This window comes from Plasmodium coatneyi, chromosome 8 (assembly GCF_001680005.1).
Source record: "Plasmodium coatneyi strain Hackeri chromosome 8, complete sequence".
In the NCBI taxonomy this organism is placed as follows: domain Eukaryota; phylum Apicomplexa; class Aconoidasida; order Haemosporida; family Plasmodiidae; genus Plasmodium; species Plasmodium coatneyi.
Genome location: NC_033563.1, coordinates 1,891,262 through 1,904,412, shown reverse-complemented (window position 1 = coordinate 1,904,412; position 13,151 = coordinate 1,891,262). Strand labels below are relative to the sequence as shown.

General features: G+C 33.8%; 1 protein-coding gene across 1 annotated transcript; it reads right to left on the bottom strand.

Annotated features, from left to right (window-relative positions):
• Positions 1-838: 838 nt before the first annotated feature.
• PCOAH_00023290 (Pv-fam-h protein) lies at positions 839-10,328 on the bottom strand (the record flags this gene model as incomplete). Its single annotated transcript, XM_020059136.1, has 7 exons — positions 839-1,336; positions 1,500-1,700; positions 4,045-4,704; positions 4,919-5,119; positions 7,416-7,456; positions 8,363-10,034; positions 10,191-10,328. Coding segments are annotated over 7 exons (3,411 nt in total), but the record flags the coding sequence as incomplete, so codon positions are not given.
• Between the last annotated feature and the right edge of the window lie 2,823 nt (positions 10,329-13,151).

Sequence of the window (13,151 nt, the reverse complement as noted above, 5' to 3'; positions counted from 1 at the left end):
TAATATAAGTGGATGTGAAAAAGAAAAAATTTTCTTCTCCACTTTATTTTGATTTGTTTGGTATAAATTTTTTTTTTATTGAAGAATTAAAAAATGCTTATTCATTTTGTTATAAAAATTTTGACTTTATAAATTTTTTTTTGTTTTTTAAAATACAATAATATTTTTTCAAAAATGTCAGCAGCTTTTTCCTTTTTGCGCGCCCGGTTTGGAGTATTTTTCCGAATGCAGTTATTCATATATATGTAGGGAAAAAAAAAAGAAAAGCACACATATATATACATATATACGTATGCAGATTAAAAATGTTGATTAAAATAAATGGGCTATCCTCAAATGGGGAACAAATGAGCCACATTTTAAAAATTTAAACATAAAGCACTGTATGGAGGCATGAAATGGGAGGCTTCAAATTTTTCTACCGGTATGCACCCACATCCGTTAAAATGATAATTCGTGCATGATATTGCTTCTTTCAGTCATATCAGTTAAGCTTATATAAGCTGTAGATATATATTTTACATGCGCACATGTCCACCGTTCAGCACCATTTCGACACCCTCCTGCTACATGGGCACACACACAACTCGAAAGTATTATTTTCCTTTTTTCTTGGAAAATGTTGAAAAGGCTATTCGTTTGAGCACCAGTAGACAGCCTTACAGTAGACCACATAACTATATACAAAGACATCCCCTTCACATAATCAACATTCCATAAATACCTTCTTCTTCCTTTGTCAATATACTATCCTCACCTACAATCCGACAGGCTCTTCATTTTATATGTGCCTCATAGTTTAACGAATAACTTCGTCAAAAATAAACATTGTACAGAGTTACAGAATTTTCAATTTTTTATTTAAGCTCTCCAGCTCCCAAAATACATTTAGTAGGATAACTGCGCTCATAACTACGAGTAAGTATCGAGACTTAAAGTATCCAAGAGCTAGGATAAAAATGGTGAGGGATGTAAGCTTGTAATTTACAACTGAATCAATGAGTGATCCTAAAATTCCTGCACATTTATAATTCCTTTTTCCTTTATTTTTCCTATCCGAAGAGTTATCTGATCCCCCACTTTCTTCCTCAGATTCCTTTGCACTCTGCTCATTTTCCACATTCCATTTTATCTTATCGAAATAGGACTTCACAGAATTCCTTACCTTTTGGCATTCTTCTTCATCACACCCTAATTTTTCCAAAACGTGTTCTTTGAATGTTCCATACACTTCGTCGAAATTCATTTGCGATTCTGCTAATAATCTGCTAGCTCCCTTGTGCACGGCTACTTGTTCTTGTTGGGGGATCCCTTCCGCAATTCCATGCCTTGTGCTCTAAACATTGTCGGATATATTCAAATGGGAGGTGGAAGAAATATATGAAACGTCTATAGGCTCGCGCGCGTACAGAACAGATGCATTCGTATGTGAATAATCCGTACATTTGTTCAGGGTCTAATGGCTACACACCGCACTAAACGTGCTTCTATTGGCTTACCCTGTGTGAATCCTGTACTATCCATATGAACAGGGCAAACATGAGAAGCTTTAAAAAAGCAGCATATTTTACCCCTTTTCGAGGACATTGTCCTGCTAACCCTTCAACGTTCCTATACCCGTCACCGCCCATTACATTTCGTGCCCGTCCTCCACAGGCACTTATTACATTTGCCCCACCGTAACTTATCATCATTGTTCTCTATTTTTTCATAGTTGCACAAAATTAAATAAAATTTTCAATAAATAATATAAAGATAAAAAAATGTTAACAAATGCAACTTATCCTATGGACACTTTTACAATAGCAAAATAAATTTTAGGTTCATTTACGAGAACAATGGCAAGCATATTTATTCAAGCCATCAGGGTAGGAAATACACGCTAAAAATAGAAAAATCCTAACATGAAAATGTTCATATAAAAAAAACGGTATTTTTAGCATATTAACTTCTCATCAGAATTGCATTATGAACTTCAAATTATAATTATTCCTTTTTTTTAGAAAAAAGAAAAAAATTAGAATCGTCCACAAAATTAAGCATATAATTCTTAAAATAAAAAATAGGAAAAAATATAATTTCAACAAAAGCGCACTGCACTGCGCAACTTACGTATATCCTTTCCCCTTTCGATTTCTGTATGATTACATAAGGAGAGACATCGTTGCAACTGTATTTTTGCAATTTCGTAATACCTTAAAATTTAAATAGTAGTAAATAGAATGAAAAAAAAAAAAAAAAAAAAAAGCGTACCGATCGCGCAGATGATATATGTTCCCGTTCTCCTCAAATTATAATGTCCTTCTTTTTCCCCTAGTGAACAGAATGCAGTGTACCAATGCATGTGCCTCATCCTCCTCTCCATGTCAGTATAAATAGAATTCCCATACTCTTCACGATTCTTAAATCATCGATAAGGTTATGAAGATATGGCAAACTACATTTTATATGCGATGTGAAAGCATGAAGCGCGCTTCTGCGCTTGCTCTAAACAAGACCATTGCAATCATGCGCAGGAAGTGCTCAGGCACGTATACCTACTCAGTTCTTAAAAATGACGCACAAAATGCCATAAATAGTGGAGAAAAAATTGAATCCCAAATATTCATAAATGTGCATCTATTTTCTTCTTTTTCATTGCAAACGGCTGAAATATACTTTACATCAGAACAAATTAATACACGAGTATGTTCATACCTATGCATACACATTGGCGCAGAGAGGGGTACCACGTTAAACTAACAAATGTTTTGTACTTTAATGGTTCGGCCTTAACTCTGACGATGTTTCATCACCTTTTATGAACACATGAAGAATGGAAAGATAAACCCCCCTGAATGTAAAAACTGTCTCGCTCTGTTCTGTTTTATCATATAATTCTTTTCCCCTTTTGCCATCGTTACACAATCCATGTGGACAGCCATTACGAAATAGTCCCTTTTACCCCTAAAGGATCACTTAAATTTTGTGCACCTGTTCTTTTCATAAAAATTAAGAAAACGCTTAATCGAGTTCCGCGTGACGACAATTAAAACTTCTAATTTATGAGAAATATAAAATAAATCTTCTGATGTGCGTAACGACGGAATGTTCTTTTTATACGTGGGCGCTTATCCATACATTGTACAATCCAGTATGCAACAGTTCTTTTAATATTTTACGCTTCACAAAAAATATTTCTGTCACAAATTTTGGATATTTAATGGGCAATTTTTTCTTGGCGTCCAAGTTGGTATGCATACTCCACAAATGCAAAAAAAAAAATTCATTATATCCATATTTTTGTCATAACAAAGATTTCATTTTAATATTCAGTTTATAATAAGTACAAAACTGGGAAATTTTAAGAATCAATTTATTTATAAATAGAAAAATATGCACATGTCCGTATGTACATAATACATATGCAATGTTAATGTTCTATACATAGGCTCACATATTTCCTAATATATAATATATAAATGAGGGACGCATAGCTTCGTCTGTTTTTTACTTGCTTCATTCATCAATTGGCAAGACAACTGCATTGCAAATATTATATTTAATTATTAAAAACCAAACATTCTTTGAAGAATGATTGTTTAACTTATTATATACACGCAGACTACTGTTTAGCACAAAAAAAATAAATAAATAAAATAATAATATATGATATGATTTGATATGATGCAATATAACATACCATTGGGCCTTCCTAAGAAGGGTAATCAAATATGTCCATTAACTCCCGAATATAATAGGAGGTGAACTTTTGCATATAAAGAAAAATTACTCCATATTAAATTATGCTATGTGATCTGTAATATTCTCCTTTTTCCCCTTTCCCTTATTAAGATAAACGTCGTCATTACAATGGTGGCTGCGTCATCGTTAAATTGTTACATATCTTTCAGCAACCCTAGCCCTATGCTTCTTTGGTCTTGCCTTCTCTCTCAACAGCTAATACTTAGAAGGAATATCCAAATTGCCCGATTAAACCATTTATTTTTTTTTTTTTGGGTAAAGCATATCGTGCATTATTTTGAGGTCCCAGGTAAAATTTACTCCTTTCAAAAATAATATGGAAAATAAAGCCATCATAAGTTGATACTGTCCGAAACATGCTGACATAAGTGAGCTCATGACAATGAAGGAAGGTGACCACAAGTAATTGAAAAAGTTCAAATAATTTGAAACGGGGCTACGGTTACTATTATCAGTTGGGAATATCATCTGTATTTTTTTCTGATCCTCTATTTTTCCATCTTGTTTTCCTTCTGTTCCCTGCTCATCACTACCATTTGAAGTATTCTCCTCACCTTCCTTTTTTTCCTTGGGGTCTGCACTTTTACTCTCATTTGGATTTGATTGTCCCAATATGGAATCATTGGAAGGTTTGCACATTCCTGGTAATGCAGTTGGGCACGCTCCAGATTGCGGTAGAAACATTCCAGGCATTCCTGGTGGACACTGCAACATGCTCCAAGGGTTTTTTTCAAATTGTTGAGCCAAGGCTCCCAAATCTATTTTATCAAAATAAGATTTCATCATAGTTCTAATTTCGTCCTTCTGCTTGCTATCGCATCCCATTTTGTCTAAAAAGCTTCTCTGATAGAGATCGAACACTGCATCGAATTCGACTACTGGTTCCCCTAATAATCTACTGGGTCTCACAGCAGCTGTTCTGCCCATGTTGTAGTGATCCTGCATGGACACGTCGGAGTACTGCAAAAATTGGAAAAGAAGTTCAAAAGGGGTTTATATTAGCACGTAACCATTTCTTCTTTCTTTTTACTTTCGTGCCAGCGGGAATGCCATTATGCGTATACGCGTTCCTTGTGGTCATTCGCACTTAACACGTATTTATGTATATATGTACGTACGGCCTCCCATTAAGCCGCAGTACGAAATGCCTAATTGGTGTGACTGATTAACTTACCATGCTGCAGCACTGTACTAGCCAAAAAAGGAGAGCAAATGTCACAACTTTACAAGCAGAAAAGACACCCATTATTTTGCCTCTGCCGTGGTCCTTCGCTGTGGTTCCACCATCACTATTTGAGCTGACCATTGCATATTGTCCTGGCTCCTTACCAGGAGTGGCACCCTCTACCAATCTACTAAAAACCATTTTCTTCGTCTTATTTTATATAACCTTTGCTAATACGTAAACAAGAGGCACAGGGAAGCCTTCAGTTGGGAATGAATATCTTCGACATTAACGAAGAATAGCTACGTATAAGTACATATATATATGTAACAGATTTATCAAAGCGGAATGGTAACTACTTCGCACCCTGTTTTAAGTATGGACATGTACATATAAACTTAAACAGCTGCTACGGCGCAAATGCCACAGACACTACTACATTAGGGGATCGAATAGATATGGTCAAATACAAACCCCTTTCTAAAAAAAAAGTTGTAATGAACGTAAAAATCTGCTACTCTGTAATATATTTTTAAACATCTCTCATACATATGTTGTACGTTCGAAACAAAGCAACAATATTTATACACAAAATGGTAATATAAAATTCAAAATTAACAACAAAAGGAAAAAAAAAAAAAAAATAATATATCAAAAAAAGAACGGTACGCTTTGCTAACAGAAATATTCTATAAGAGCAAGAGCATTTTCTCTTGTTACTATGAAAAAAATATATACAATCGTAATTTGTTCTGCAATTCTATAAATACATATACATGTAGGCAATTGCATATGACAACACAATGATACGGATAAAAATTATTATAATAAAGAGAAAATGGGAAAAAGCGTTCGAATAAATATAAAAATATACTACAGAGGCAAAAATTTTGTCACAATTTTCAAACTTTATAGAAAAAGTCCGTCGTCATACCTTATTGTGCTAATATATATACATATATAGATGAACAGATAAACTATCATATATCATATTATACGAAAGAAAAACGGACCTCAATTCATCTTGCCTCATGTATAATTCTTATAATATGCCTTTTTGTACATGCATATATTTTTATTTAATATTAAAAAAAATATATGCTTTAATAGAAGCTATTTTAGGCCTAAAACCAAGTCAACTTTGGGGTCGTTTTTTTTTTAACGCTATACTAAATATACGTAGAGTACCGAAATATATATAATATATATATTGCGAAATGATCAAATATAAAGAATACGACATATTTTATTTAGTCCCACATAAATTGTAAGTGCGTACCAATTAAGCAATAAAAAAAAAAAAAAATGTACGGAAAGAATGTACCGTTATCATTTTTTTTTATATTGCCAATGGGAGCGTGAAGGCGACACCGTTAAGCGACAAACGGAATTTCAAAAAACAATACATGCATATTTTATATCATAAATTTACTTCTTTTCTAAGAACATCAATTCCCTTATGCTACGCCCTGGCATGCACTGGTGCATTTTGGCGCATATTCTTATTTCTGGTATATATTTACTATAAAATTAAGGCGAGCCAGTCACACGGTATATTATCCTTAATGTCTTTGCGTATAGCAATTACGCGTAGGCATAATATATGCTTCTGTAAAGAACGAAAGAATTAACCTGTCACCCTTCGAACACTTTTTATAAATTTCAATTAAGAATAATAAGAGTAAAAGGACGAAATGGTATATAATTCTGTAAAACGGTCCACAAGTAATAATTGGCGATCCATTTTTTATTATCTAAATAGCTGCAATTTAAAAACTCGCTAAAGGTGGTACATAATGGCATTAAGGTATTCTTCCCATCTTTATTTGTGTTGTCACATTCTGAGTACTGATATAGTGGGGTGCCTATACCAGATAAATGTGTCAATCGCAAGTAGAAAATATATTTGTTTTTTTCCTCCAAATGCTATCATACATATACTGCTACATTATATATCTTAACATTTCTCTTTTGCTTGGCTGCACTTTTTTTTCATGTAAAAAGCAGGACACTATTTAAAGTTAGTTCATTTATTTTTTTGATGTAGAACTACCCTTAAAATTGCGCAAAAGGAGATTCATCCCAATAATCAATTTAACTTTGCAAATCTGGCCCTGTTCTAAGGCACACAAATAGGCAAAATAGCTGTTTCTTCTTTTTCTTTTGACCTATTCGTCCACACTGTTTCTACATAAGCATGAAAAACGTTGGGTTTATAAAATCTTTAGAAGAAAATGCCCTGCAATTCAAGTTCACCACTTTTTCCTGTGCACAAAATAAAAGCTAGTATAATGATATACATGACTAAAAAAAGAGAGGTTTCTTATTGTCCTCTCATTGCGATGAAGAGTTACTTTCGAGAATGCAATTTTGATTATATGTCCCATATCAGGGAAGCATAAAAAAGCAGATAAAAATGGCAAGTAGAAAATCATTCACCAAGTACTAAGCCATTTTAACATCCTTACTAGTCCATATGTATACGTACGTATATGTATTTGCCTACATGTCTGTACATATAACAATGCAGGTTAAAATTTAACAAACCTTTTATGTGAAAAGTTTTTAATATTAACGTTAATTAAAGCAGGCTCATGCTCATATGCAATAAAAATTAATTTTTTCTTCCAATATAAAAGACAAAACCTTACGTTTTCATATTTACTCCACGTGTAAATATATATATAAATACTACGTTTGCACAGGGCTAATAAACCAATTATTTATGAAAAATATATGTGTACATATTATTACATAATTTTTACATCAAGGAGTAATATATAAAGAAAGTACTTAAGAAATAAGCGTTATATCATTTAGCAACTTTATAAGTTATTAATATGTATTAAAAAAAAAAAAAAAAAAAATCATACACATATGCAACAAGTACATATATATATATATATATATATATATATTGTACAACGCTTGGGCGGAACACATCATATTTTAAAAAATCTTCAGAATGTACGACAGCCATATTATTGGGCTTATCTCTATGTAGGAAGGAATGTGACATCCAGGTGGCGCCAAACAAGTTTTGTCCGAGCACCAATCATCTGAACGGAGTCAACCTTCGTCTCGCAACTTTTAACGTGAAAATATAGTCATCAAGTTATATTCGTATTCCTAATTCATAGGAAGATACAGAGATTTGTCCCACATGTTAACAGTCAGCATTTCCACTGATATGGTTGGTTATATATGCATGGTACACATAAGTACTTTATATACATATATAATGTATGTATCTTCTTCGTTTACCTTCTTCGGTAGAAGGAAAAAACTGTGTGCCCCCAAAAAACCGCACATCATATTATCATCGTTATCATCATATTATCATCGTTATCATCATATTATCATCATTATTATCATATTATCATCATTGTCATCATTATTATCATTATCATCATTCATTATCATTATCATCATTTATTATCATCGTCTATTTACGGAACTTAGTAAAGATGTCGCCTAATTCCCTAAATAAATTCAGCCCTATAATAAACATCATGATATATACGAAATATTTTACATTATAGTAAGCAAGCCCAACTAGGAAAGTTGCATTTACAGATAATTTAGCATCGATACCAAACAAATTTAATTTATTAACAAAACTTGTTAGTGCGCTCGTTTCTTCGTTCTTTGCTAATTGTTGACCAAGTAACATATCCAGATTAGGCATACCTGGAAAGGAAAAGTTTCCGAAGGGTTGAAAATTTGTCTGTTCTGGGGATTGTGGTGTTTGGGGTTCTGGCGTTTGGGGTTCTGGCGTTTGGGGTTGAGGCGTTTGGGCCTTCTGCGATGGGAACTGTGGTAATGTAGGTGGTTGCTCCAGATCCTCAAATTTTTCCACTGCATCTTCAAATACTTCATCATTTCCTTCTTCTATGGCATCTACAAATTCTTCATCTTGATCATCGGATTCATCATCATCTTCTTCACTATTTTCTTCTTCCTCCACAACTACTTGTTTTTTCTTTTCCTTTTTCTTCTCTCCTTCAGTAGCTTCTTCCTTCTTTTCTTCCTTTCCTTCCTCAAGCACGACTTTGCTTCCCTCAGTCAAATTATTACCCTCTTGTTCTCCATCTTGTTTCTTGTTATCCTTCTTTGGCTCAACTCCACGAAGATTTCCTGGAACTCCATTTTCTCCCTTTTGAGGTTCTCCAAATGAGTTTGCATTTTTCTGTAACTCTTCTAAGAAGTTAAAATTTGGCATACACGGTTGCCCATTTTCGCATGCACCTGGTTTTGGTGGTCCGAAAAGATCAGTAAAAGCTGGGAATGGAGGCAATGGTCCTGGCATTCCTGAACATGGTCCTGGCATTCCTGAGCTTGGTCCTGGCATTCCTGAGCTTGGTCCTGGCATTCCTGAGCTTGGTCCTGGCATTCCTGAGCTTGGTCCTGGCATTCCTGAGCTTGGTCCTGGCATTCCTGAGCTTGGTCCTGGCATTCCTGAGCTTGGTCCTGGCATACTTGAGCTTGGTCCTGGCATACTTGAGCTTGGTCCTGGCATACTTGAGCTTGGTCCTGGCTTCTCACCATCATCTTCCTTCGAACTTGTACCAGGTTTAGGTTCTAAATGAAAGCTAGCGCTAGTTCCTGGTTTAGGTTCTCCGTCTGAGCTGGCACTTGTCCCAGGTTGGGGAGGCGTGGACATGCTCGGGGAAAGTGGACCGAATGGACCAAAGTTGTTCGGATCTTTTTGAAACTCCTCAAGCATATTGGGTGGGGGTGGGAACTTTTCCAGCACATCTGGTGGGAGATTAAACTGTTCCAACATGCCAGGGGGTGGTGGGAACTGTTCAAGCAAATTGGGTGGTACTTGGATATCACTAAGTGAATTTGGAAATTGTGCAAATTGTTGGAACATTTCTGGATTCTCATGAACCTGTCGTTCTAAGGCAGCCAAATCTAAATTCTTAAAATATGAATGCATCATATCTTTAATTTGGTTCTGTTCCTGGTCTCCTAATCCCATTTTATCTAAAAAACTATCTTTGAATGTGCTGAACACGGCGTCGAATTCTATTTTGGGTTGCTCTGATAACAATCTACCATTTCTTAAGATCTGTGATTTTCCCAAGTTCTGAGCGCCATTTGCGCCCTCGTAGTTTCCATCCTAAGTAGAAGCGAAAGGGTTCAACAGAGTAAGAAAACACACACCTACTACCCATTCACGCATCTAATATGCATATGTACATGCGCCACATGGGGTGTCGCATCATCGTAACCCTTATGTATGGCCGCTGTTTTCCGGTGCTTCTAAAAAACTTACATTGTTGGAACTTTTCCCTATCCATACTAAGAAGGTAAATAATGATATTTTTAAAATAGGCCTAAGAGCAGTTTTTTTTCCCTTTGTATTTTTTTTATTTGCTTTTGCCATATCTGCAGCTGATGTGAAAACTTCGAGCTAAAAAGGTCATCGCATATGAGGGGTAAATTAAGTGGTAATATAATATATCTATATATACGCTATAAGGTGCTGTACAAAATTTATATGCTTATACATATATATACGGACATATATATATACGTAATAGTATACCTTAGAATATAAGTACAATAAAAAAGTTAAACGGTTTCTTTTAAACCCTATTATTATATTTTCTAATGCCTTCACGTCTTCTATACAACGTAAGCATAGCAGCAGCCTCTTTAATTACGATTCGTAAATATGGTAACAACAAATATATAGTTTAAAGAACGATTCTGCAAATCATGAAATGGCTACGAATAAACTATTAAAAACATGCGAAAATTAACTTATACGAAATGTACTTAACTAATAAATTATATGTATATAAATTTTTTCTTTATTTCTCGCATAAATCATTTCTTAAAATAAAAATATATAATGCTGCTGAAAATGTTTAATATAAGTTTATACGCAAAAAAACATCAACATTTTTTTTATTTAAAAAAATATAAATTATTTAATTCTATAGAATCAGCCATAAAATAGGACGAACTAGAGGAAGATATTTTTTCTGTTAAAATAATTTAATTACATTATTTTATTGCGTTACAAAATGTATGCCAGATGCGGTATCTTTATTTAATTTGTAAACAGACAAATAATATGCATATACCAGGAATTAATAAAAATTCATATGCGTAGCAGCTTATATCTTACAGCTCATTTTTGTTGTTCATAATATATTAATAAAATGAGTGACAAGAAATAATAACGCGAAAAAAGCACAAATAAAATCAATACAAACAAGTATATATCTGTAGAGGCACCAATTTGTAGGAACCGTGCGCGCTATCATACAAAACCAAAGAAAATACTTCCTCCTATAAAAGCTTAAACAAAATTGTCGCGTCAGAGAATTGTAAAAATAAATGTCGATTCCTCATTAGAGATACATATTTTAATAAATCTTGTTGCATTAACGAATTTACTTTCTTTTTTTTTTTTATGACCCCGCGCATCGGTGCCAGAAAGTAGGAGCCGTTATTTTTTTGCGGGGTTTCCCTAAAGGGCAATGCGCAGCGCTGGTTATAAGGTATAATACCTTCAAGCAACACATAATATATAATAAAATACTGCATTGCATAACTGCATAATACTACGTAACTGCAATGTATAATAAATAGATTATGGCCTTGTGGCTGTCACAAGAAGCAATGTTGGATACGAGTTTTAACGCCGCGCATATAATGCTCCTATTATATTGTATTATGTGGTACTGCATTTTATATTACATAATTAAATAATTTCTCCTTACATCAATTTTTACCTATAAAGCGCGCTCCCCCTCCGCTGTTGCATTTTAACGAAGTAAACATAGAACATACTGCCTATTTTTAAAGAGTGATAAAAAAAAAAAAAAAAAAAAAAAAAAAAAAAACAAAGAGGCGACGCTACTCAGAAAAAGAAATTCAAAACATACGTACCTATTTTGATTTAAAAAATGTACATGCAAAAAAAAAGTACAAACATTTTTTTGTATACCTTTTTTGTTGCCACCATTTTTTTAGATGATATTCTTCTTCATATCTCTGAATTGATGCGCCCAAAATGCATGAATGCCAAAATCAGGCTCATTATGCTACCCCATCAAGAACAAAAGTTCGCGCCTTTTGCCAAAAACACGAAAGGGAAAAAGAGACAGAAAAACTTAAAAATATGTCATTAAATTACATTATAAAAAAAAAGCACTAACAAGAAATATGCCAAACCTCATCTTTCCATATGTCTTGTTAGGAAAATGTAAATATGGGGCACCGCGCATGCCCATTTAATGCTTACAAGAATATATGTAATCTTTATAACAAATTAGCCCACCCCATTATTGTTGCTATTTAAAAGTGCTATACAATGAGAAGGAGACTAACCATCGGTCGTCGGTTGATCATCCCTAAGGTCTCTGACAAAATAATATAGCATCTTCTATTTTAAGGAATATGTACCAAAAGGTGTTTTATTTAACCGAAATCTTTTGCACATAAAAAGGAAATTTTCTAATTTAAGGGGTAACAATATGTTGCTTTAATTCTTAGCGTGATCGAAAAAACCATACACATTTTATAAGCAGCCTTTAGTATAGCAGTGTAGTAATTTAATTAAAGCAGTTTTGCCCGCATATTTATCATATGCTTACTCCTAGATGTACTTCACAAAATTGGCCAACTTGTGCAAAGCGCAGTTATTCCCTTATCACATGACCTAGTAACAGTGCGCAAGATAATGTTGCAAATATTTACATGTGTGCGCATTTTTTATACACATTTCGCATTACACATAAATGAACGGCGAAACTTAACGGGGCTCTTTTACTAAGAACACACCCCACTTTTTCCACCCTAACTCCTTTCACAAGATAGTAGATTTTTTTTTTTTTTGAAGCTTAGCCTCGAGTGCGAAACAGGATGTGAAAGTATGGGTTATTCATATGGGAAAAAGTTCCTTATTGAAAAATTAAACAAACACGTCTTTGTATACTTATTTTTATGTAAAACTATTTGTGTCATTAATGAGCACCTTCTGTGGCATCTCTTATTTGGCTTTACCCCCCTTTTGGCCAAAATAAATTATAAATGTAATTTTTTTTTTTTCTAATGTGTACCATACAACCTCAGTTTTAGCACAAGGTGGACGTTTTCTAAATGTTCTCACGCTCTTGCCATGTATAATACGTAAGTGAGCTAGACCAAATTCGTTATAATCAATAAAGAAGAAAAAAAAAAAAAAAATGCAAAATTATGCAAACATTATGCATGAACAAAT